Source organism: Rutilus rutilus, assembly GCF_951802725.1.
Source record: "Rutilus rutilus genome assembly, chromosome: 6".
In the NCBI taxonomy this organism is placed as follows: Eukaryota; Metazoa; Chordata; class Actinopteri; order Cypriniformes; family Leuciscidae; genus Rutilus; species Rutilus rutilus.
The window spans coordinates 4,998,653-5,026,627 of NC_140214.1; the positions used below are offsets into that span (position 1 = coordinate 4,998,653).

General features: G+C 36.4%; 1 protein-coding gene across 1 annotated transcript; it reads left to right on the forward strand.

The window, feature by feature from the left end:
- The first annotated feature begins 183 nt into the window (after positions 1–183).
- Positions 184–27,975, forward strand: tgm1l1 (transglutaminase 1 like 1). Its single transcript, XM_084411832.1, has 14 exons — positions 184–319; positions 8,787–9,073; positions 9,166–9,357; positions 11,924–12,175; positions 15,992–16,110; positions 17,103–17,210; positions 18,346–18,523; positions 20,994–21,132; positions 21,353–21,545; positions 22,955–23,108; positions 24,892–25,176; positions 26,244–26,404; positions 26,546–26,682; positions 27,525–27,975. Exons 2-14 carry the CDS (start codon positions 8,788–8,790, stop codon positions 27,670–27,672), a joined length of 2,352 nt encoding a protein of 783 aa, XP_084267958.1. The 5' UTR covers positions 184–319; position 8,787; the 3' UTR covers positions 27,673–27,975.

Sequence of the window (27,975 nt, forward strand, 5' to 3'; positions counted from 1 at the left end):
TTAACGTTTTGCTTTTATTGATATCTCGATTCTGTCACTAATGTAAGCAAATTTATGACACTGACCATGTGAACTCCTTTATGAAATGTATAGATAGATAGATAGATAGATAGATAGATAGATAGATAGATAGATAGATCGCTAAGCACGTCATTGCCGAGGGGGTGGGCGTGTGTCTCTGATGGGCGTATTATAAACTAGGTTTATATATGTGCTAGTCTTAGTACAGTGTTGATCTGACCCTGCTGCGAGTTTTGAGCGTTCTGCACTCATTTGAAGAACACTATCGGAATCCCGTGAAGAAAACCAGTTTACAAAAGTAAGGCGAAATCTTTTTACTTTCCTTTTTTGTTCAATGACTTACTGTCAGTCTTGTTTGATCTGTGCAGAAGTATTACTTGACTTTGCGTGGTCTCGCGCGCCTTGCGTTCCAAGGTTTGCGGTTCTGCACAGATCAAATTATCATCCATAATTAGTCTATAGTAACTATTACTGCGCATGTTTATGTTTAAGTGAACCGTAGCCCTTTCACGATGTATTTGCAGTCTCGTTTTGGTGGCTGATGTGTGAACTTTTGAGAACAGGGAAACTAAAACCACAGTTACAAGCCACAGTTATTCTTTTTTGATTTATGTAATTGTCTAATATGCCTTAAGGATATGCAGTGCATCACGTATTTGCACTGAAATCACACATGTCTGAACTCTGAACGTAATTTAATTGTTTGGCAAAATAAAAAGCCTTCGAGCAAAACATTATGAAGTGAAGTTCTGTGCAAATGTTTATGCATCATTTAAGAGCAGATAACTGTATAATGCAATGACACTCATTCTTCTTATGAGTGCAAATATTTTTGGGGATCTACATAGGATATACTGTATGTTACTGTTTGGCTAGAAACACAGTTAAAGCTACACTAGACACTGACTGTATGGTTTCCAGATGTCTTTGCTTATGGATTCCAGCTGTTTCTGATTTGATAGGGTGGGGAACTGAACAAAAAGCTCCTCACATTGTTCAGATACTTCGGTTCAGAGCCTGAGATCATCTGTATCTCTCCATACCTCTCCCCTGGTTTCTGCATAAATGAATGGGTTAGATTCTGATGGTTTAAAAGTCTTTCCTGCTGTTTTTCCTTTTTACATGTGTCTGTTTATTTTAATAGTCCGATTTCTTGAGGCTGCTTTCAAGAATATTTTTCTTGGCCATCCATTTGAAGGAAGATTTTGTGTATTCCACATAACTGGTCAGTGTGATTATCATGTGCTCTTCTCCTCATGACTCCACCGACGGCTGTAAACATGAACTTTTGTGCGTTTAGCATCTATCTCAGTTATCATTGACAAACATTTCATTTAAATGGAGAAAATGATGAAAATGATGACAGAATTATTATTTGTTTTCTGTTAACTTTTCCATTCATATGCATGTGTTTCTTGTGCTTTAGTTCTTTTTAAACATTTATAAAATTGACTGTATAGCAAAACTCTCTGGTAAGATCTTCTCCCCTCAAACTAAACTTCTGTTGGGTGGATATTGTGAATGTTCGGTTTAATCCCTCATAAACAGAATAGAGAGCCAAGAGACGTTTTTAAACCTTCTGGAAAGGAAAGGAAAGGTAAAGTAATTTTATAGCTTCAGTTTTGGAGTGCTTGAGTCTGATCTGACCTAACCATTCCTGCCCTATTGCATTCCAACAATAAGGGTCTGGTTTTGACGGCCAAAATCAACACATGAAGAGTTCAGATGCAAAAGCCTCTAAGTGCCATCTGAAACTTTCTTCTAGAATGATCGTTTTTATCAAGGTTGTATATTTAAGTTCAGTAATTTCACTTAAATGACAATAAATATGTCATTTTCATTGCCATTTAAGTGAAATTACTGAATTTAAATATACGAGCTTGATAAAAATGATCATTCTAGAAGAAAATTTCAGATGGCACTTAGAGGCTTTTGCATCTGAACTCTTCACATACATACGCACACACAACCCGATGTGAACCACAGTGGTGCAAATAAAGCGGTAGAATCCAAATAAATCTGTTTTTGGGTGGTTGCCAGGTTGTTGCTATGTGATTGCTTGGGTAACCATTACCACCCAGCAATTAAGCTAGGGTGTTCTGATTGGTTGCAAGGTGATCCCAGCTAACAGAACATTCTCAAAAATTCTCCCTGTAACGTTTACAGAACATTTGTTTAAACTTATCGTGCCTTTAATCAAAACTCAAAACGCACAAAAACGTTATTTATATTGTTTATGAAACATTTTAGTTGGACATTCGTCTGACATATTTGAAATGTTATTACTTGTTTCAGAATGTTCAGAGAACATTCAAAAGTAACGTTCCCATAATGTTTTCTGAGTAATAAAATGGAACGTTTCCTGAACTTTCGCATAACCCCCCCCCCCCCCCCCCCAAAAAAAAACCAATTTAAAATGTCATTCTTTTTAACCTTTTAAACATTCAGAGAACATTCAGAAGTAATGTTTTCATACCTTAGTGGGAATGTTTGCAAAAGATTGTTAGAACATGTTTTTGTTAGCTGTGATGAACTAGAACATTAACTTATCTAAAACATCTATTTGCTGTGATGTAAGAACAGCATGTTGAATCAAGTTCTTTCTCAACCGTTGATTAACCCAGCCACTGCATCATGGAAATGATGAAAGTTTGAAGAATAGAGGAATAGAGGTGTGTTACATGATGACTTCATTAGGTGTGTGAACTTATGCCTTCAGTTGGTTATTTTCATTGTGTTTATAACGCTGTTGCCAGGTGTAACAGTCTGGGACGTATCCATAGTATCCGAGTTGGGTGTTTGGCCCTCCAAATGTGGCTTGTGGTGTGAAATTAAAATAACTGGCTTCCATATAAAACTTGGATGTGTAAACCAAGATACAAGATGAACACACACGTGTGCACTGCTTTTGTCAAATAGTTCACTCCAAATTGACAATACACCATCATTTACTCACTTTTATGTGCTTTCCGTATGATTAGTGGAATACAAATAGAGTCGGCTGTTTTGCACAGAACGACAGACCGAAATTGCATATTCGAGCCATCATTGACATCAAACCACAAACAGTGAATGAGATGATTTCAAGTGAATAACGTGAGACTTTTCCTTACACAAAGCTAATGTATTTACATTTGTCCCGAAAGGAGCAGTTTCAACTTTCTGCTTAGCATCTCCTTTTGTGCTTTACGAAAGAAAAAAGTGGTTTGGGGCTCATTAGAGTGAATAAATGACTAGAGAATTTGCTTTTTTGGGGGTAAACTATCCCTTTAAAATCTAAATACAGCTCAGAGGAGTAGATCTGCAGCCACCGCCCCTCTCATGTGCACATATTTGTCAGTTGCTCGCTCTATCTTTGGCTTCAGACCGGCTGCTGGAGTTACATTAGCCCTCATACACACACTATCAGTAAAGTGGGCATATATAATTCCAGAAGTTTAGGGTTGGTAAGATTTTACAAAGAAGTCTCCTATGCTCACCAAGGCTGCATTTATTTGTTCAAAACAGTAATATGTGAAATGTAATTACTATTTAAGATGACTGTTTTGTATGTGAATTTTTTTTAAAAAATGTAATTTATTCCTGTGATCATTCAGAAATCATTCTAATATGCTTATTTGCGTTTTTTTTGTTTTGTTTTTGCATTTCTTATTATTATCAATGTTGAAAACAATGTTAAAAACCGTAATACATATATATATATATATTTTAGGATCTTTGATGAATAGGAAGTTCAAAAGAATGGGATTAATGGCAGTTTTATTTTTGGAAAACTTATATTAGCGAGCAGGGTTCATGGGTCACAGTGAATCATGATTTAGAGAGAGCAGATGTGTGAGCATTGGAGAGGTCAGGTCAGGCTTCAGTTTGCATTCTAGCATTCCGATCATAGCTGTCTATGTATACATGTAAGATTCATACTTAACATCCATATATCCCTGCGGCATCATCTCATGACACCCAGGGGAAAAATGAGCTGCTCTTATATAGCTCATGAGATCTAATTGTTCTCAGTCATCGTTGATGCTTAACTGAAACACAGCAAAGATGTTTCTCCTAAAAGTCCTTTGTTGAAATAAAAATAGTCATACAGTAAGTGTATAGAACTATAGAAGGAATGTGCATAACAGCACAGATCATTGATGAAATACTGAGATCTCTTCCTTGGTATCTTTTGGTATGTTATATCGTTAACCCTAAAAAGCCTATCATGTCTAATACACACATTTATAAGTCCCCTAAATTATCAACATAATCAAAACTTTGTTAAAAAAAAAAAAAAACACAACATTGTCCACAATTCTCCATGCTTTCTGTCGCCTGATATTTTAGACTTTTTTTTAGCAAGTAAAACGCTTTTTTTATATAATTGTAAAAAAAAAAAAAATCCATGATCTTTTTGCTATGAATTATTGAAATATTGCATATAGTAATAAAAAAACCTCATTAATCAGAATTTCTTATTTTTTTGTAGGCATATAAATATGAGCATCTGTTTTGCTCAGTTTTGGCCTCTGAAAAAATAAAGGTGTTTTTTCCTCCATATTCTCACTATATCATACTATATATGGGCTATAAAAGCCTTATTTATCGAATATGATACTCAACAAAAAAACACATGCAAACTTTTTTTTAAAGATTTTTTAAGATATTTTGTACTTTCAAGAAATGTTCCATTCCAAAAATGTGATTTTTCTATATGTCAGACTACAGTGTTAAAGGGATACTCCACTTTAAAATGAAAATTTTGTCATCATATACTCACCCTCATGTTGTTTCAAACCTGTATGAATTTCTTTCTTCTGCTGAACAGAAAGGAAGATATTTAGAAGAATATCAGTAACCAGACCGTTTCTGGTCCCATTGACTTCCATAGTATATTTTTTTCCTACTATGGAAGTCAATGAGACCAGAAACTGTCTGGTTACTGACATTCTTCTAAATATCTTCCTTTCTGTTCAGCAGAAGAAAGAAATTTGAAACAACATGAGGGTGAGTATATGATGACAGAATTTTCATTTTAAAGTGGAGTATCCCTTTAAGATCTATTCTATAAAATTCACATTACACAGATTCTCCTTGACCGATATAACCCTCTCAGTGTTGTCTCACTTTGTGCCTCCAGGGCCATAGAGGTCGTGACCTCTTGAGGCTTGTGTTTAGGAAATTGGGCGGCTCGTTGGTTGAACACAGAGAATTGCTTGAATGAAGTCTTTGAATGAGCAATGGCTCTTTTGAGAATCTTTAAGCTTGAGGCGACTCATCACGCCTTGTGAAAGGTCTCAGGACATCACAGTTCAACCTCATCTCATCATGAGTACATATTTCCTAATCGAATAAAACAATAAAGCAGATTCACATTTGTCCTCTGTAGTCTGTCCTGTAACTGTAGTGTTAATGGCGTAGTCTGCAGGCTTCAGTGACTTACACTCATCCAGAGCAGCATTGCATACATTCTTGTGCTGCACGTGGTCACATATACAGCTGCAAACTTATGAGCAGAACTGTGTGTTTGGCTGTATTAAACTGGTAAACCGTAGGACATTTTTAGCTAAATGTGACTCTAGATCACAAAACCAGTCACTTGTCGCACAGGTATATTTGTGGCAATAGCCAACAATACATTGTATGGGTCAAAATTATCGATTTTTCTTTTATGCCAAAATTCATTAGGATATTAAGTAAATATCATGTTCCATGAAGATATTTTGTAAATTTCCTACTGTAAATATAGAAAACAGTGGATGCAGCACAATCGCGACCATAAACGGACAACTTTAAAGGAGAGTTTCAAATAGTTGTATCTCTGCCAAATATTGTCCTATCCTAACAAACCATACATATGTGGAAAGCCTATTTATTCAGCTTTCATATGATGTATACATCTCAAATTCAAAAAAATTACCCATGTGACTGGTTTTGTGGTCCAGGGTCACAAATAGTAAACATAGGCAAACATGTTATATGATGTGTTTAAAGGTGGTCTAATTCAGTGGCTAAATCTGATGGAAGTCAGTGAAATTGCTTACAACACTTTTAAATAATAGGATAACAGATTAATGACGTGCCTAGAGTCAAGTGTTTCACAGCTAAAGAGACTTAATCAAGCTTTCAGTTATGTTTTGATGACATATCACCTTTGTCTTAGATGTTTCAGCTAAAATGTATTTGGAGAAAGAAAAAAGAAACTCAATAGTTGTCATACGGTAGGAGTTTAGATGAGTTTAGGAGTTTCACATTGAAATCTTTGACTTTGGATTACAGATGTTAGTGTCTCTACAAATCTTATCACCGTTTGAGTTATTACAGTATATTTACATTTATGCATTTAGCTTTTATCCAAAACAACTGTCAAAAGAGGAACTAAAGCAATTCGTCAAAGAGTCATTGATTCAGTATTCATAATATACAATGCTAGATTTATTAGAATAGTAGATTAGCAAGCAAGCTAGAGAAGAGGAGAAATGTAGAGAAATAGATGATTTTTTATGTCATTAGCTATGTTTCCATTCAAAGTTGCGAATTTAACTTGTACGCAAAATTGGAATATCGTGTAAAACGAATAAAGCATCATTTCCATCCCATGTGTTCAAGAGGACAAAATCATCTCTTCCTGGGAAATTGGCGCAATTGGATGCCTGGTGTTTGTTTGAGACGCTTCTGTCTTCTGGGAATTAAACCGAATCATTTTGATTACAGACTTTGGCTCAGGCATTTCAGAATGACTAAACAAACTTTTGAGAACTTGATCCAATGGTTAGTCCATTTATCCAATCACATCCACTGCTGAGGAAAAGTCATGTGATTTATTTGTTTTGCTCATCGAGGGATTTATTTGGTAAATGTGTTTCCATTGTAGTTTATGCACGTCTAATCGGATCAAAAATGTATCTGCCTCATTGAGCGCATACATTTTTAATGCACATTTTTTGAATTTATGCACATCATGGTGTTTCCATCCATTTTTTTTTTTTAATGCAATTTAATACAACAGCTTTCCTGTAGCTCAAACGGTAGAGTGATGCCGCTTGCAACGCTAAGGTCATGAGTTCGATTCCCAGGGAAAACAAGAACTGATAAGAATGATGTGTACCTTGAAATACAATGTAAGTAACTTTGGATAAAAGTGTCTGCCAAATGAACAATATCCCAAAATGAACAAAAAAAAAATAGATGGATGGAAACATAGCTATTGAGCTATAGTTGTTATCTCTTTAGTCTCCACTAGAATTTTAAAAGTGAGATTATTGGGGTTTTAAGAGAAAATTCTGATGAGAACAATCCTACAAAAAGTCTCAATTTGCTGTCCATTCAATCTCTTTGCAGTTGAAGAGAAACCGTTGCGATGTTAAAGAGAAAGTACTGCAGAGACGTGTCTGGTTTGTTAAACTGAAGCGAATGAGTCTCAGAAATGCTGCTGGTTGGTTGTTGAGAGTTTGGAATTTGGTAATTGGGAGACATGTCTTGAGAAAACAGAAGAAAACATGTTGTGGAGTTAAAGGAGAACCACGAGGCCATTGGAAGGAAAACACATGGTTCTCATTTTCAGTGTTTACTCCGCGTCACTGGGACAGAACGCACATGCGACGTCAGCATTTCTGATCCTCTTGATTATTCTATTTTGCACCAAAAAAACTACCGCTCACTGATCATTTGGGAATAATTACTGATGTTTATTTGGCATTGGCTATATCTGAGACATAGTATCTGGTGGTGGAAGCAATGCTGGGAAATTCCTGTATCTTTAAGCGGCATGTTAAAGTTTACAGCTCATGACCAAATAGGCAATTGCTTTAACAACACTGGAAAAACGCAGATGTATGTGGACTATTCCTTTGCAATGGTGGCTTTAACTCATGCACTTTTTGATTAAGCGACATGGGAGAAAGCCTTGCAAGAAAACTTATAAAGTGTGTGTGTGTGTGTTTGTGTATATCTTATTTTATGTTTTTTAGGGAAAATAAGGGGTTGTCGTTAGGGAGTCATTATGTGCATTGAATCTTTTTGTTTTGTGCTGTTCCTATACAAATGAATGCATAAAAAAAAACTAGTATGGGAAACCGTATTCACTATGATTGAACTTTTCTAATGATAGAATGCACAACATTAATTCCATGAGATGCATAGTTATCATCATAAAAACAATTTTGTGTACTGATTTTTATTTTGTGCAGATGTTTTACTTCCAGCATGATCTTTAAACACCATTTAAAGTCTTGAATGGGAAAATACAAAAAGAAACAATTACATTGCAATTTTTGCATTATGCATTTATCTGATGCGATTCAAACTGGATGCATATGTATGACCCTTGGTTTCATTTTTCTTTTGTTTTGTGCAAATGTTAAAGTCTTCTTCCCCTACACAAAGTGTTAATCAGTTACATGCGTATTGCTAGAGAACATAAGCAGGGGAAATAGTCTTGTGTTAACCTCAAAAACAAAAACTTCACACTTTACATTTCCTCAAGCCATATCTATCTCTAACTTGTTCAAAGTAATTTCAAAGTTAAGAACTGTTTTATATCTTGACCGATGCATTATGCAAATGCTTAATGCTTAACCATATGCTAGTTTTAGATTGATATATTGACTTCGCTCTTGGCTCTCTGATTAGTGAGATCTTGTTTGTATCCTCTTTGAATTTGCTTCACCGATTAATCATTATCAACAAATGTCATTGTGAAACTTATATTGTCTGCTCATTTCACTTGCATCAAGTCTTTGATTTTCCATGTATTAATTACTTTGTACGATGTCTTTCAGGATGCCAGGAGAAAGACGGTCAATCCGAGATAACTCCGCTGTCGGACGTTTCCACGGTGCTTCTGATAGCAATGGTCTGGCCGTCCCTGAGAGACAGACCGAGGCCAAAGTGAAGAAAGACGAGAGCGGATGTCGACGTTGGTTACGTAAGGCTTGTCCATGTTGCTTCCGGCAACAGAGCAACTCGTATGATTTGACCACTGAAAAGGATGCTGTGATTGTCGTGGATGAAGAAAAAGAAGAGCCGGCATCTCCAGTTCCCCCTAGCGGTGATACAGAACTGAACGGTGAGAAGCTCAGTCTCAGACAGTCAAAATACTAAAAACCTCATCTTGAAGTTCCTCAAATTCAATCTTTTTTCTCCATCTTTTCCCATCAGAGTTGTCTCTAGCAGTGCGTTCTGTGGATCTGCTCAGCCGGAAAACTGATCGGAACAAGAAGGAGCATCACACGGATCAATACTATGGTGACCAGCTCATCATCCGCAGAGGACAGACGTTTCAAATGGAGCTTGAGCTCTCACGACCTTTCAACCCAAACACAGATAAACTTCACCTGGAACTGAAGACAGGTGAGCGTGAAGGGAAGTCGCATAAATACGTGCTTTATCTATTTTGAATGTTTTGAAGTAAAAACCATGGGATAGATAGATAGATGGTAGATTGATTGATTGATTCAAATTCTTCCGTTTTCCAGCATCTTTTGCATATTTAATCTCTTTCCAGCAGTGACTGTATGATTTTGAGATCCAGCTTTTCACACTCAGGACAATTGAGGGACTCAAACACAACTATTAAATAAGGTTGAAACATTCACTGATGCTCCAGAAGGAAACACGATGCATTAAGAGCCTGGGGGTGAAAACTTTTAGCATTTTGAAGATCAAGGTCATTTGTACGTTGTCTTCCGGGTAACTTGTATGTATCTTCTGTTGCTTCTGGGATGCAGACTCAGGGATGGAAATTAGCACCCGCCACCAGCCAAATGCGGGTGATTTTGTGTTGTGGCGGGTAAACTCGCTTCACCTACCGGCCACCGTGGCGGGTAAATAAAAATATACTGTTTCACACAGACGGCGGACACTTTTAGAGGACATAAGTGTACGCTGAAATAAAGTCTTTCACCTCAGAAAAACGGACTTTCTTGTCCTGTCACGTCAGCCGTTATCCTGTTCTCGTAGCGAACACTCTTCAATTGCACGCGCAAATGCGGCGGCGCGCGCTGTGCATCGCCTCACTGTATATAAAGTGCAAAATAAACTACGAGCATGCAACGCCGTTACGTTGTAAATTACACAAAATAAAAGTAATGCAGGGATGATTTTCATTCTATTCACCAGGAGCAGTTTCCATGGTTCATTATTGTTAATATTGTGTATTCACCATGGTAACTGTCGTTTCCATATTAACCCCAAAATGCCGCTTTATTTTTCTTTGTGTTATTTTTTATATTTTTAAATGATCTATAGTGGCTCATACCAACATTGTATTAACAAAAACTAGTTTGGGACTGCTATTTAATAGCTTTAGCATAGGCCTAATGTTTATTTATTAATAGCCTACTAGTCTTTACTATTAGTCATATTCTTACAATTTATGTTAAGTAAAGGGGGACAGTACTTGTGTGTGTGGAAATAGCCGGTTTCAATAAAACTACTTGTGACATGTCATATTTGGCTTTGACTTTGACTGAACATTTGCTCTCACTTTGCGGAAAAAATATCGGGATATATCTCGTATATATCGATATTCAGCCTAAATTATCGGGATATGACTTTTGGTCCATATCGCCCAGCCCTAGTTTCATTGTTGGGACTAAAAACCTAAAACTGGAAGCCATAAAAGACCACGAATCATTCAAATGCCACATCCAGGTAAAAAAGAGAAATATATATAAGAGAGAAAGAAAAAATGTCAGTATTTCATTGAGACTTGAGATTAAATAAACTGCTTAAGTATTGTAGATCTTGTAGTATTAATTTTCACATGCAGTTACACATTGTCGGTTAAAAACAAGAAAGTGGCTGGTAAAAACATTGAGTGGCTGGTAGATTTTGAAATCCACCAGCCACAGTGGCCTGTGGACAAAAAAGTTAATTTCCATCCCTGGATGCAGTACTAAATGACATTTTTTTGTATTTAAACAAAATAAGAAAAATCTTCATCCTGTTCAAAAATGTTCACCCCCCCCCCCGGCTCTTAATGCTTTGTGTTTCCTTCTGGAGCATCAGTGAATGTTTCCCTTTTTATGTGGAAAAATTAAATTCAGAGATTTTATAGTCAAGACCTCAAGGTATTAAACATTCAGAAAAAAAAAAAAACATTTACCAGAGTAAAATGTGTGACAAATAGCCCCAGTTCCCCATACACATTTTCTCACGGACAAAAACATCACATTGTTATTATTTCAAGTATAGTCTTTCTTTCTACTGTTTCTGTTGACTTCTTATTTGAAATGAGTATTTACAGACTGGAGAACACAACAGGAGTGCTCATCTCATCTCACTGATAAGGGCTTAAGCATCTGTGGTTTTAAAATTTCTCTCTCAGGCCGCACCCAATGATACAGCTCACTTATTTTGAAGAGATAGAAAGTTAAGGAGTGAGAGATTAACAATAAATCCACTTCACACTGATACAAGATAACTCAACTGTTCAAACTAACTGATGCGGATAGATTTGCGATCTATTTTAATTCCAAATTTCAGAGTGAAACAGGATTTTCAACTCCCAAAAAATGTCAGAAAAAAAAATCAGGATTTGATTGGATCATGAAAGTAATTTTTCATCAAAAAATATAGCTTGACTTTTCCTTTCTGTTCTTTTTAACTATTTAACTATTAATAAGACTTTATGTCCTCTACATAAAGAACAGGAATTGAAAAAGGAAGGACTAGGTTTCATTATTTGTGCAAGCCTTATGTGTTTTATTACCAGCTAACTGCTTTTGGCTGACCTTGACCTTGTGTGACTGAATCAGTATTTCAACACATATTCAATATTTACAACATAGTTGGATTGCTTGGATTTGGCTGAAATCCTCCCTCATGCAATAATTTACCAGAAATTTCTAAACTCAGAACCAAATTAATCATGTTCTTCTCAAAGCATGTGTTTCATGTCCATGTCATCATTCAGGCACGCTCCCGCTGGTGTCAAAGGGCACGCACATCATCATACCGTTGGTGGAAGAACTCCAGGATGAACGCTGGGAGGCCAAGATCGTGGAGCAGAACGTCAACCGAGTCAAGCTGTCCATCAACTCCTCCATCACTGCTGTCATCGGAAAGTACAAGCTGACCGTCGCAACGCAATGTCTGAAGACGGGCGAAACTACCACACACGACCCTGACAAAGACATTTACATGCTCTTCAATCCCTGGTGTGAAGGTATGACAAAAACACTTTGTTCCAACATATGCGATCTTATGCGTAATACAGCGCAGTGATCAGATTGAAAAGCTCATACACTGATGTAGATGTGTCTCCACTCTGAATGAATGCGTATACCTCACATTTCGTGACATTGGTTTAACTTTGCTTTTTAAACCAAAAGAACGGCTCTGAAAAACTGAAAAATAACCACTTTCCCTTTAAAGTGCGCATATTATGCTTTTTTCAGATATTACCTTTTTTTTGTGTGTGTGTGTAATATAGCTGTTTGTGAATGGAAAAGGTCTGCAAAGTTTCAAAGTGCATGACAAATGGAGTTGTCTCACAAAAGAAAGAACTGTTTCTAAACTGCCTGAAACGAGTCGTCAGTAAATCCAGTCTTACTTCCTGCATGAGCCTATGTAGGTTTGTAACAAAATTTGCATAATGCCCATATATAGACTTCATTGGCTCCCTATGAACAATGTCTACTTTGACCCGCCCTCAAACACTGTAGTTGTAGCTGAGTCCAGAACAAGTTTGGTTTGTGTTGTTAACATGTCAAGAAGACGCTGTTTTCTGTGCTGCGAATGCAAATCCACTTTGGATGAGGAGTTGGTCGCAAATTTATACTGTAAAACTGACGCCGTCGTTACTGTTCGTATCACTGTGTGTGTGTGTGTGTGTATACAAGTGCTGAGGAAGGTCTGGATCTGAAATTCAGATATGGTAATAGGCATTTGTTTTCCGACACGCGCTGTAAGCGGTGGACCAATCACAAAAGACTGTGCCATCTGACCAATCAGAGCAGAGTAGGCTCTCGGAAAGGAGGGGTTTAGAGCGACCGAATCCTTGATTGAACCGTTTAAGATGCTGTGAGAAAAGAGCTGATGCTGCAAATGTATATTATATGAAAATTAAATGTTTTTTGACCTTGGATTAATGTAAATCTATCGTAGTAGACCTCCAAAACAAAATTAGGAACCTTTAAATTGTATAATAGGGGCCCTTTAATAAAATAAAACAACGGGTGCTATCATTGTTTCATCCCTGTAAACATCTCAAAAATCTTGTATGGTTTCATGATCCTTTAAGAAGATATTTTATGCTCATGATTGCCATAGTACCATTTTCATCAACACAGATAATGTAATGCATTTATGAATTGCGTCATCATGTCGCAATGTCGGAATGCAGCTCGGATGACTGTACCAAACTCATCCATTGACGAGAAGCCAAACTACACCTCCACTGAAGCTTGTCTGAGAAACGCTGATATATTTAGCGTAAAAAATTGCACAGCCAACTGTTAACACAATATAACATGAAGGTGCAAGTTTCCTCTTGTAGCCCCAGTGACTTACATCAGTCTTCAGGAGGATTGAACGTGTTCTTGCTGTCCATTTGTGTTGCAGAAGTTTGGATTAACAACTACTTTGGCTTCACTGCAACGACTGGCTATAACTCACTGGCTAAACTAATTTGTAATATTTCACAGAAATCACTGTATTTTAGTGCAATATTACATCTGCGTAGGCGATAAAATGCAGATGTGAGAACTGTTGACCGTTAATATGTATGTAAACTACATTAAGAAAAGAAACAAAATTTATAAATGGACTTTTATTATAAAATAAAAAAGTTCAGCAAATGTGGATATGGCTTTTGAACAACTTGAGATTCTCTTCCATAGAATTACAGTTTTGTTTACAGTCACTAATAAAGGTAATGCAAGCTGAATCAGCAGACAATACAAGTTGGACAATGATGTTTGTGATAAAGAATGACAATTTTAATCAATGATTACTTGGTGAAGCAAATACAAATCGATTAAGGAAACATAATATCCCAATATTTATATCGAAATAAAGGGGCGTGGCCTGGTTGAGTTAGTTAGTAGTGTGTTGAAACTTGTGGTTATAGTAAGGGGCGGGGCATTTCCCAAACACGCTCAAAATGCTTGACCAATCACAACACACTGCTCCAGCCGACCAATCAGAGCACAATGCGCTTTTCAGAAGGAGGAGCTTCATAGAGACAGGAACTAAACAGAGCGTTACTGATAGACTGGGAAGAGAGGAACTGCAAAAATGTTAAATATGTGAAAAATTATGTTCTTTTTGAACACTCAATCATGAAAAATTACTCTAGTAGAGCCCAAAAAGATAATAGGTCCTCTTTAAAGCTTGTTTTGTAGGGTGGTTCGGGCTTTGTACTCTTTCCTGCGGTTGAATGCCAGAGATGATTGTTAAGGAAAGAGAGAGGTCTGCCAAATCACCTTTCACTGCTGGCACTGTAATCTTTTCTCTCTCCTTCTATTTTTTTCCTCTGTCTGCATTTTTTTCCTGACGTTTCTTCTACAGACCCACCTCATCTGGCAGTTCACATGTCAAATAAATCTTCCCCTCTCCCGCTCTCTTTCTCTCCCTCCTTGGCCGCTCTTTCACTCCAGGCCCTTCCTGTCATTCTTTACTGGGTTCTTTCAGCACGGCCTTGTTTTATAACACTACATTTGGCTCATTCTTGTTCTTCAGAACTTTCTGAACTCTGTAACTCTGAATGTAATGTTGTAATTTAAGGAAGTACTTCAATAACAGGGTGTAGCTGAGTTTCAGATAAATGTTTGGTCAAGCTCGGGCTCTTTATTCATTATAACCTGATTAGATTAGCTACACAAGGGCACAATGCTACAATTTAGGGATTATTCTTTTATTAGCCCAATTTTTTACAAAACATTAAATAAAAGCTTGGAAAAATGGAATAAGTGACCAATTAAAGGGATCATGAATTGCATCATTTTCTCTCAGGTACAAGATTTGTACATCAAAAACCATCCTAATTTAGAAGTAAAAGGCTATTTTCTATCCTGTTTTTGACCCTCTCTTTGTTTTAATGGGCATTCAAGACTTGGAAGTAAACGCGCACTGCTATGATTGCTTAACAGTTTTTGCATATTAAAATAATTTTCAATGTCCCAGCCATTACACGTGTGGAATTGTTTTATAGAAATGTTTTATTCAGCGAATGGCTTTGATCAAATCAATAACAAAAGCGTTTTCTACGTGCTTTCTTCCGTATCCGGGAACACTCGCATTAACCACATAAATGCCCGAAGCCAATGACAGAACAGCAGATCACAACAATTTTATTTTAAGTAATTTTAAGGTTTCCATTTCCATTTAGGTTTCTTTTTTTATAATTTTTTTTTTTTTAATTAATTTATTTCAGGTTTAGTAATTTTAGTACTTTAAACTTATTTTATTTAGTTGTCAAGGCTTTCAATTTTAGGGTTTTCATCTATTCTTTATCTTTTATTTTATCTGACCTTTTTTTAATGAATGAAAACCATTTTTAATATTTTTAGTTTTAGACCACTGTTTTAAAAGTTGTTCAGGTAATTGTGATATTGTGTTAAAGGAAAACTACATCTACATCAAAAAAGAAAGAATGATCCTGCTGTGTTTTTCTGTCCTTCTGATCTTCTTCTGTCTCACTGCTTCACTCTTCCAGGCCTCTTTCCATTACACTGGTCTTTTCTCCTGCATGTCTGAGTCATTCTTTTCCATTCATTTCTCCTTTCCTCTACTAAGTTCTCTACTATCATTTCCTTTACTTTATAGTGCCTCCATTCTCTCCCTTTTCCCATCTGATTGCACCACAGTTGTGTTCACGCCCTGGTGGAGAAACAGGGAACATTCCAATGGAAGCAGAACAGAACAGATTCCAGACGTTGATGATGTCACTGCTTTCCTTTAAAATGAACCAAACCACCGTATCAAATCCTGGAACTGTGTTTTCATCCTCCCTTATGACTCTCTCTGTCTTTCTTCTCAGAGGACACGGTGTACATGGAGAGTGAGAAAGAGCTGAAGGAGTACGTCTTAAGTGATACTGGAAGAATCTACTACGGCACCGAGAAGCAGATCGGAGCCCGGACGTGGAACTTCGGCCAGGTGTGGAGATCAGAACAGAGCACTTTCTCTGGGGAAAATAAAACATGTTAATGAAAATTCTTGTGAAAACGTATCTAATACTATCAAAAAACCACGAAGCAAATCATAATTGTCTCATATTAAATTTTTAACACAAATAACAATGGCAGGTGAACTTAAAATTTACTGGCCATAAAGAAATGACCTGCCGTGAAACTGTGTTTTGCATTATTTTCGCAAAATATATATTTTTGTCTGGGTGAAATGTTTTAGCAATTTAGCATTTATAACAGTCAGTGTTATTTTAGTATTATTAATACACCATTATACTATTTATTAGGATTTTGCTTGAATTAGCTGTTATTTTTTACATTTTAGTTTAACATTTTGTAATTTTATGCGCTTTTGTCAATTTTATTAGTTTTTAAAAAAAATATTTGTATTTATCTTTAATTAATTTTTATTTCAGTTTTAGCTCAACTTCAAGGCAACAATTCCAGTTTCCATCTAAGTTTTTTAAGTTTAGGTTTTCATCTAAGACTTGTATTTCCTTTTATTTCAACTTTAAATGATCAAAAACTATTTTTAATACTTATAGTTAATAATAACAACACTGATACTAGTTAGTTTTTTTGTTGTTGTAGTTGTATCACAAAAAAATAAGCATTTTCAACTTATTCTCGCTAAAATCGGCCACTTAGACAGAAAAAAAAACAAAAACATCTTAACAACACATAAAGCACCAAACCACAGTTTGTTTTGTTTTATGTGACATTTATGCTAAATCTGACATCAATTGTACCACAATTATAGATTGCATTGAAAAAACAATGGGGAAAAATTATCTGTGAAATTAGCGGAAAATGTGTGTCGACTTTGCAACCAGAATTTGTTTATACAACAAAGCTAATTTTAGGGAGTGTTAATATTGAACCATGTTTAGACTTAGTTGACGGCACCATTGAGATTTTACACCAAATGAAAGTTGTCTCTCCGGATTGTCTCTCTCACAGTTTGATGAAGGAGTTCTGGAGGCCTGTCTGTTTGTGCTGGATAATAGCGAGGTTCCTCCCTCAGGTAGAGGAAATCCTGTCAGTGTGGTCCGGGTCATTTCTGCCATGGTGAGTCCCACCTTGCCTGACTATATTAATGGAACACATCTAGGAAAAACTGCCGTATTATTCTTTTTTGTTATCAACTTTTGTTATGTGCAAAATAACATACATGCATATTTTCAATCTTCAATCGGCCTGTATTTCGGTCTTTCGACGCAGGCCACAACAACTTCGCCAGGCTTTTCAGTCTCTGCCGAAGTCTTGTCTGAGCGAGTCCCGCCAATTATATTTAGGCATATAATATATACAAAAAACAATAACAATACTTAACACAATCTATTTACAATTGCATGAGTGTTTAAAGGCCCCAATATACTCACTGCGAGTTCTTTTTCGTTGTTCGGTTAGGGGCGAAAAGAAGTCCGAAAACACGTGACCAGCGATATACTGTTAGCAAACATCCCAATGTTGCACACACTGTTGAGAGCGGCATTTAAATGAATATATAAATATGTGCGGTGCGCTTTCCTCTCAAGAACAAAATAAGCGTAACAAAAACACAGGGGTGAGAAAACAGCAGTTAAGAAAGCATCTGATCATAGCGATTGATCACAGCTCTGCAATTCATCTCTCCCGTCAAGTCACGTCACGTTTATTTATATGGTTTCTTTAAAGCAAGCAGCTTTACAGTATTAAGAATGAAAACCCCTTAAGAATTACAACTTCAATTTCGACTTTGACGCAGCCCTCCAGTGTGTTCATGTTTTAACTCAGATCTGACCTCAACGGACTGAACAGAAGGAATGAACCAGAGTAGGTTCTGCGTCAAAGAAGGCGGAGCCTCAGAGCCACACCCACCTATTATTTAATCGCCATGGACCAATGGTAGTTCGAAGGTGTTTTCCAGTAACTTCGCTTCAGCAAACTGTTCCGAACTACCGAAACGAACTTTGTTGTGGCCTGATTTTGTTCGAAATGACGTCACATCAGTTCGTACTTCAAATTCGCATTAAGTATATCGATATGCTAAATATGTGCAATAACAAATGGTTTTAAAAGTGCACCAATAGCTTTATAGCTCTATAGTAGAAACTTGTGCCTTATGAATCACAGCTTATGATCTCTCCATGAAAACCACTCTTTCTTTACAAAGACCCTTTACCCGCTTGACCTCAGAGACCCTTGAATTAACCTTTTCTAGATCAATTCTCCGGATGACCTTGGCGTTCTGGAGGGAAACTGGTCCGGGAATTACGCGGGTGGAACGTCTCCCTCTGCCTGGAGCGGCAGTGTAGAAATCCTCAGGCAATACCACAGCGAAGGAGGAAAGCCCGTCAAATACGGGCAGTGCTGGGTGTTTTCTGGAGTCACGACCACAGGTGTGTGTGTGTGTGTGTGGAGATAACAGGATTCCAGTTTCTAACATAAAAAACTTTGACTGTGAAAAATCACATGTAAGCATATGTATCTAACGCTCTCACTAAAACCCCTCCCTCCAAAGACACATCGGCCAATCCGATATCAACGTTTGTGATTAGCTTTGTAAGGGTCCGTTCACACAGAATGCAATTTTCCATTGCACTATGATAATTTGTCATGGTTTTTCTATGTAAACAACATGCGCTAGAGTCTAGACGGACATGCGGTCGCGACTTGTGTCATCCTTAAGCGCTCAAGCTTAAAGAAGTTCAACTTTTAAATAAAACGTTTTTTCATTTCACTGGCCTGCGTCTCACATTTTTAACCGCAAAAACGTTCTGTGTGAATGGCCCCTAAAAAGTGCAATTATTTAATTAAAATGAATAAATAAAATAATAATGTATACATAAATGTATTGATCTTTAAGTCAACACAAAATCAAAATGTTTGATCAGAGATCAAGTTAAATTGCTGTCCTCTATTCAAAGATTTTCTCTGGGGAAAATTTTTTGACGCTTTAAGTCCAAACTTTACTTTTTACCACACCTGCCAATGGTAGATAAACTAAGAATATAACAGCCATAAATATTTGACCCAACATGAAACTGTAACCCAAACATAAAACAGAACATTTGTGATTAGCTAAAAAAAAGTGCAGGCCGTGCCTTTTACTCTTTTACTCTTTTACTCTTTTACTCTTTTACTCTTTGTCTTTTTTCTGTTTATAGATTCTAGTCACAGTACAGTAAATCAGATTTACTGTAATTAAACAAATGTTCCACAAATATTCAGTGAAAATTACTTACAGTAATGTGGAAAAAATAATAATGTATAAGTAAAATGTGTTATTCTTAGTCAACACAAAATGAAAATGTACATTATAGTCTTTTCTAATTACATGTTTTTGGTGTTATTGTGTACAAATTATCAATGCATTTCATTCCACATACAAAAAAAAAAAAAAAATACATTTGTTTTCATAAAAACTGATTTGTCAAGACACTTATTTCAGTAATATCTGCCAGGTTGTGAGGACATTCTATGAATGATAATAAAAAAAAAAATCTAAATCAAAATTCAAACATGCCTTTTTTTTTTTTTTTTTATTCCTAAAAAATAAAAATAAAGTCACTGGCCAACTAGTAAATTCACAATTCACAAACAACTGAAAGACAAAAATAAGTCCTGAAAATTTCCTAAAACTGGCTAATTTATTGAAATTTGCATTCTGTTTCCTGCAATTATCTTATGATGTTTTACACATCAAAAGTACAGGGTCAAATTGTAATATCAGTGGATTTCAAGAGGGTATTGATGTCATAGGACTAAAAAAATATGCTATTGTTTACAAGTTTTAATAGCCATCGGAATCCGGAGTCGCCAGCCACACACTATCTCTACAGCAGTCCGAGTGCTGTGACATTCATAGCTGACCCCGTTTAACAGTAGTGAACTTCATTCCACACACTGACATTCAAGTGTTTGACTCTTGCACTCATTACTACTCGTCTTCAGCCTCAGGTTTCTCTCATTCTTTCCTCTTCCTAGTTTGATGTGATTCACTCTACCATTCAAAAGTTTATTTTTTTTAAATGCTCACCAAGGCTGCATTATTTGATCATCAAAGATAGCAGTCAAACATTGTGAAATATTAAATGTAAAATAAAATGTAATTTATTCCTTTGATGCAAAGCTGAATTTTCAGTATCATTACTCCAGTCTTCAGTGTCACATGATCCTTCTAGTTGGGGGCCTTAAGCACATAAATAGGTATTTTCGCGCAAATTCATCTAAAAGCGCCAAATTTGGCACCGATGTAGCTTCATACCGAAGCTGATTTAGCTAGGGCGCCGGAGCCAGTGACCCTCGGGGCCAAGATGGCGGCCAAATCCAATATGGCCGATGCCCGAAAAGGGTTCCGGCTTTAACTTTTGAACCACATGAGTTACAAATACAAACTTGATATGTTTTTCAGCTTAATTGATCATGAGAAACACATAGGAAACACATAGGAATGTTTATATTTATGACCCAGTATATCTGGACCCCTCGATCCTCCAATTCCAATATGGCTGCTGTCCAAAAAAGCAGTTTGGGCTGAAATCATTCTAATATGCTGATTTGATGCTCAAGAAACATTTATGATTATTATCAATGTTAAAAACAGTTATGCTGATTAATATTTTTGTAGAAACCATGATGCATTTGTGTCAGGATTCTTCGATGAATAGAAAGTTTAAAAGAATTTATTTGATTTGAAACAGAAATTTGTGTAACATTATAAATATCTTTTACTGTCACTTTTGATCAGTTTAATGCTGAATAATAGTATTATAATATAATAGTATCGTACTGACCATTTATGTATATTACTGTATTGAATCTCTACAAACAGACGAATAACTCTCTCTCTATATATATCTGTCCCAGTATTGAGATGTCTAGGTATTCCTGCGCGTTCCGTAACGAATTTCCAGTCCGCCCATGATACGGATGTCTCCTTGACAACAGACGTGTATTTCGATGAGAATATGGAACCGATCCATGAGCTCAACTCTGACTCTGTATGGTGAGCATTTGTGTTTTTTCATGGAAGAATTAATATTAGGTGTGGGTCAGTATAAAATGATCAAATCCAATACTGCTGTTGTATCGGTCGGTCAATATTGGAATTTATCATTTTATACTGACATACAGTATATATATATAAAACTACACATAAATAGTACACATTCTCTTATTTCTCTTTCTGTATCCCTGATTCCCTCTGTTTTCTTCTGTTCCTACAGGAACTTCCATGTTTGGAATGACTGCTGGATGGCCCGTCCGGATCTGCCTCCTGGAATGGGTGGCTGGCAGATCGTGGATTCCACGCCGCAGGAAACCAGTCATGGGACGTTCCGCTGCGGGCCGGCGTCACTGGCCGCTGTGCGCTCTGGACAGGTCTATTTGAAATATGACACACCTTTTGTGTTCGCTGAGGTGAGTCCAGACTCGTCAATGTTGAAATGATCATTATATCCATAGAACAACCATCCACGTCCTTTCTGTCTACAAAAAGTGCTCATTAGTTTAGTCAAATTGACTGCAAACAAATAAAAGTGCACATTCAAAGACAATTTCCTTAAAAACTGGTTCTTATTTTCTTTTACCACATTTTCTGGAATATAAGGAATAGTATTACTGGAATATTATTACCGGCAATTTACATTATTTCTGAATGTAATCATAAAAAGTGACTTACACACATATAGTATTAGTCGTATCAAATTTTTTTTTCAACAATGCAATTTTGACACTTATAGTCAGGTGCGACTTATTTTCTGGAAAATAGAGTTATTGCACATTCATGCAATTGTGCATGATTTATATATAAAATAAATAAATGAAAACTTGCTCCAGCTTAATTCTTAAAAAGCTTTCTTTTTTGGCAGTGTTATTTTAGTATTATTTGTGTACTATTTTAATATTTATTAATATTTGAAATGAGCTTTTATTTTTAGATTTTCCGTTTTAGTCATTTTAGTTTGTCCTTTTTAAATGATGTTTTTTATATTCTATTTAGCTTTAACTTATATTTTATTTCAGTTTTTCAATTTTAAACTTGGATGTGACCCTGGACCATAAAACCAGTCACATGTCGCACGGGTATATTTGTGGCAATAGCCAACAATACATTGTATGGGTCAAAATTTTTCTTTTATGCCAAAAATCATTAGGATATTAAGTAAAGATCATGTTCCATGAAGATATTTTGTACATTTCCTACCGTAAAGATATAAAACATTTATTTTTGTGAGTGGATGCAGCACAATCGCGAACATAAATGGACAACTTTAAAGGAGATTTTCTCAATGTTTCGATTTTTCTGCATCCTCAGATTCCAGATTTTCAAATAGTTTTATCTCGGACAAATATTGTCCTATCCTAACAAACCATACATCAATGGAAAGATAATTTATTCAGCTTTTTCGTGATGTATAACTCTCAATTTAAAAAAAATGACCCATGTGACTGTGTTTTGTGGTCCAGGGTCACATATATACTTACTTCTTTTTAGTTACAGTAGTTGCAAAGGCAACTTTCCATCTAATATTAATTTGTATTTATTTTTTATTGTTTGTTTGTTTGTATTTTAATTACTCAGAAATTATTTTGAATAATTTTAGTTACAACTAAAAGATAACATTTTCAAATCCCAAATTGAATCAAGTTCTGCTCTCATTTCACTCCTGTCTTAGAGGACGGGCTGGCCCTGACTTGTTGGCATCCATGTTAAATATTTTCTTTATACCCTGCATAAATCCTGTTTGAAACTTGCATTTATCCTGACAGTCATGTCTCTTTAAAGGATTCTCAGCTCTAAACCTGTGCTGTTTTTCTTGGTGCAGGTGAACAGTGATAAGATCTACTGGCAGAGGAACCTCGACGGGAGCTTTAGTCAAATCCACAGTGAGAAGAAAGCCGTCGGTCACTGCATCAGCACGAAGGCTGTTGGCTCTGATGAGCGTGTTGACATCACAAACCTTTACAAATATCCTGAAGGTGAGAAACACAAACATGCACACTTTCAGACAAATCAATCTCAATGTCTCGCCCTGCATGTACCCACATGAAAAGACAACAGCAGGCTGTAAAATAAAGGTCTTAAGCCTAAGCTCTATTTTTTTTCTCCCTTTGTTGGTTAGAACAGTGATAATACTTACTTGTTCCGATGACATTTTCTGGTGAAAATTCTTATGTTGGTCATACTTCCAAAAAAGTAGAATCTGTGATTGCGAATGACAGTATCCACACGGCGGGGCGACTGACAGCCTCACATTCTCCTCAAAACATTGAATTAATCCGCGCTGTGCCGTGCCGAGGCACAGTAAAGTTGATAATTCCGCGAATAACTGCGATTGCAGATTTCGAACAGAGATGGCGACAAAGAAGAAAAACTACGGACTGCAGCTTTAAAATTATGAGATATAATTATTGCATTTTTATTGGAACTTGTTCAGTTTCTCAGAGAAAATTGTATTAGATCCAAATGTCGATCGAAAAAGAAGTCATATTATGTAATTTTACATTTTAAAATCAAAAGAAAACAGAGGAACATTTATTTTGCATAAAGAAATGAAGCCTATTTTTTTAAAATTGTTACATAATTTTAATTAAAATAAATCACCCACATTTGTATTACTACAGTGAATACATTTATACATACACATTTGATACTATAAATGTATTACTATAAATATATTCAGAATCTTACTATTATTTCTTCATATGTATTATTTATATTAAATCCAAAAAATTTTTTTATTAAACGTAAATGATAAATATAGATTTTTTGCAGTAGAAAATGTGTTCATATTTATAAATGTGTATATACATATATTTAATTAATTTATTGTAATTGTTCTTTTTAATGGCACACATCGGCACAAATTGAGCACAAACGAACGACACTGGTTTGGAACGATTTAGACAACATTGGGTGGAGAGTGGCGTATTTGTTCCTGAAAATTTTTTCCGATATATTTAAGACACGGTTGTAGTTCAATTTTTTTTACTGGCATAAACCGGCACAAATTGAGCACAAACGAATGGCTCAGGTTTTGAGTGATTTCGGTGGCATGGGGTGGAGAGTGACGTCACAGATTCAGAATTATATTGGTTATTTCTAAGGAGGGGAAATAGATACAGTTTATTCATTTTAATGGCACAAACCTAGCACAAACAAATGGCTCAGGTTTGGAGCGATTTGAACGAAATGGGATGGAGAGCGACGTCACACAACCCAAAAAAAAAAGTTCTATATCTCCAAAACCACCACATGGCACAAATGTAGCACAAACGAATGGCATAGCTTTGGGGATTATTTTGTTTTATGGGGTGCCAACTTCACGGAGTTTTATCCATACTGTAAATTCATATTCTTAGCCAATGCTGTCTTGCTGTCAATGCCAGAGCAACCTACAATACAGAGCATGAATTACTGGCAAAAGCCAGGACAGATGCAGCCAAGAACACACAATGCGCAGTTTAACTGGCTTAACATTCCACTGCCTTCACACCAAAATACCTGTCATTATCTCCAAACAGGTAGTTTAAATTTAACGGAGACCCACTCACAGCAAACAATGGCATCACTGTCTCAGTTAGAGAAAATATAACCAGATGAGACAATTAAACAGACTTAAAAGTAGGAGTAGACTTAAAGTAAGAGTAAAGAGCTGTGAGATGGATATATATATATATATAGCAGCTTATATCATTTAGTATGGGAAGTGTTGTGATCCCAGCTTAAAGTCCTCATTTGTAATTTTCTTTCCCTCATCAGACTCGGAGGAGGAGCGCATCGCTGTGGAGACGGCCTGCCGCTACGGCAGTAAACCCGATGTCTACTCCAGCCCCATTGCTGAGGACGTGCAGGTGGAGGTGAGGATGGAGGGAGAAGGTCCACGCATGGGAGGAGACGCTAAGCTGAAGATCGTGGTGAAGAACACGAGCTCTCATCCTCGCAGGACCACCCTTCACAGCCAGGTGGCGGTCATGTACTACACCGGCGTGCTGAAGGACACAATGAAGAAGGAAAACCTTAGCGTGGAGCTCATGCCGAATGAAGGTCAGTTAGTTTTAACGAAGTGATTACTTTGTGACTGCTAAAAAAAAAAAAAGTTCTATATGAGTGTGTAGTATGAATGTAATCCCGAAGTACTACATTCGTCATGTTGTCATTACCACCTTCCAACGTCAGTTGCGTTGCTTCACTGCCATTCATAAACCCTCTCCCGTGGCATACTAGCTACACAGTATGTACAATACACACATTTTCTGAATGTATAAAATACTTGCATTAGGCAATGCATTCTGCTATGCATTTCCTGACACATTTAGCATAAAACCACATACACCACATTTAACATGTTCTTTATTCATTATATGGTTAAATGAACACTAATAACATTCATTTATTTATTGTTCAGTTTTAGCAATTTTTGTACTTTAACTCACCCTCAAGTTGTTCCGAACCTGTGTGAATTTCTTTCTTCTGCTGAACACAAAAGAAGATTGTTTGACCAAACCAAACCAATGACTTCCATTGTATTTTTTATCTCAATACTATGGAAGTCAATGGGGTTCATCAACTGTTTGGTTAATGACATTCGTCTATCTTCTTTTGTGTTTTCAGCATAAGAAAGAAAGAAATCATTTCTTACAACTATTTTGAATTTAATGAATTAAGTAATTAATAAAATATTTGATACTTTTTTTGGTTGTTCTTTTCACATTTATATCAAATTAAATGTTTTATTATAAATGAAAAATAAACAAAGAAAAATTATTGTTTTATTTCTTACCATTTTAACAATTATGTTATTTATTTAATTTTATCCACAGTGTTTAAAAAATAGGCACTATACAGTATATACCGTGAAAACTCATGATTTTTCTTCTGTCTATTTTACATCCTTTAGAAAAGCACTTAAAATTAAACAAATTCAATAATTAATAAACTATTAATAAATAAAAACACATTTTTATTTCATATAAATGATAAATAAACAAAGAACAAATAATGTTATTATATATATTTTATTTAATCAAGAGAGTGTTTAAACATTAGGCGGTATACAGTATATACTCTCATGTGTAAAGCTCATGATCATTGTTCTTATTTTTGTCCTTCAGAAAAGATCATTGATTGGATCCTGCCTTACACGCAGTATCAGAATCAGCTGGTGGACCAGGCCGCGCTCATGCTGACCTTGTCTGGACGGGTCAGTGAGACCCAGCAGGTTTTGGCCAATCAGACCAGCTTTAGGCTCCGAACACCTGATATCCACATCGAGGTGAGACACCCAGAACCTCCAGCTGGATTTTAACACCGTACAGATACAATTTTTGTGCAGAATATTTTATTGCATATAAAACTTTGTCTCATACTAAAACAAATGAGAGGGTTTGTAAATATGCTTTACTTCTCATTGTAGCCTATAGGAGAGGCGTATGTGGGCAAGGAGATGTCCGCGAAGATCACGTTCACAAATCCTCTGCCCTGTACTCTGCGCAATGTGGTGGTCCGAGTGGAAGGACTGGGGCTGAGAGACCTGCATCCCATCAAAGTGGGGTAAGAGCCTCAAAATTATTCAGGATTACTCCTCCTCACTAGTTAGAATGGAACATGTGCAGGATTCCATTGGAATTTTACCATTTGGAAACAATTCTGAACGATTCTAATGGGATTTTTTCTTATAGCAACCCAACAAAAAGTAAATCCCATAGAGCATAATTGATCTAAGGCCTAAACCTGGCTTAATCTAAGCCCTGTCTGTGAAACTAGGCCTATATTTTTTTTTACTTATTTACAGTTTATTGCTCTTGTGTCTTAGGCCGTGTGCCCACCAAAGCATTTTTTCCCAGCTGAAAACGCTAGGCGCTCTGCTGAAAAAGCCTAGCTGTGGGCGCTTAAGAGTGTTTTGGCAGTTACCAGTATCTCATTTCACACATATTTTGTTTCTGTGTTGATTCTATATTAAAATGTCAATACAATGTAATGTATTTTCTCTGGCTCTTGTTTTAAATGATTTTGTTACGTTATTATGCTTCTTGTTGTCATCTGTTGACGTTGTACAAGCAGAATGTCGCGGTTGGTCGGTGTGGTATTAGTCCCGCCCCTCCCTGAGCGCTGCGTTTTACCCAAAGTTGAACATTCTTCAACTCTCGGCGACCTGTAAAAAACGCCGAACGCTCAGCGATTCAGCGTGAAAAAGACGCTCAGCACCTCGTGATGCTCATGGCGTTTAAAAAACACGGCGCTTCCATTGAAAACAATTGAAAAAACACGCCAGCCGCGTGAAAAAAACGCTTTGGTGGACACACAGTGTTTGAATAGTCACACATATAGAAGTCCTCGCTTTTCTCCCACCAATGAATGCGTTGCATTTATCTATCTTTTCCATGTTTTCTCAGTGATGTAGGCAAGCATGCCAATGTAACTGTGACGGAGCACTTTATCCCGACGATCGCCGGCCAGAGGAAGCTTGTGGCGTCCCTGGACTGCAAACAGCTCTCGCAGGTGCACGGCGTAGCCAACATCAACGTTCACGAAAGCCAGTGAATTCAGTCTGCTGTTATGGACTGTATCCCTTCACGGTGTTATTTCAGTATCATCAGATCCTATATGTGTCAAAACCAGTGTTGGAGAAAGTTACTTTTAACTTTTGTAAAAGTAATGCTTTACAATATTGCGTTACTCCCAAAAAAAGTCACTAATTGCGTTACTTAGTTACTTTTTATGAAAAGTAATGCGTTACATTACTTTTGCATTACTTTTTCTCACCTGGGCTGGGCTTGCTTGTTTGTTTTTTAATTACAACAAAAAAAGTTCTATTTTTGGCAAATGTTAAGGCCCTTTCACACC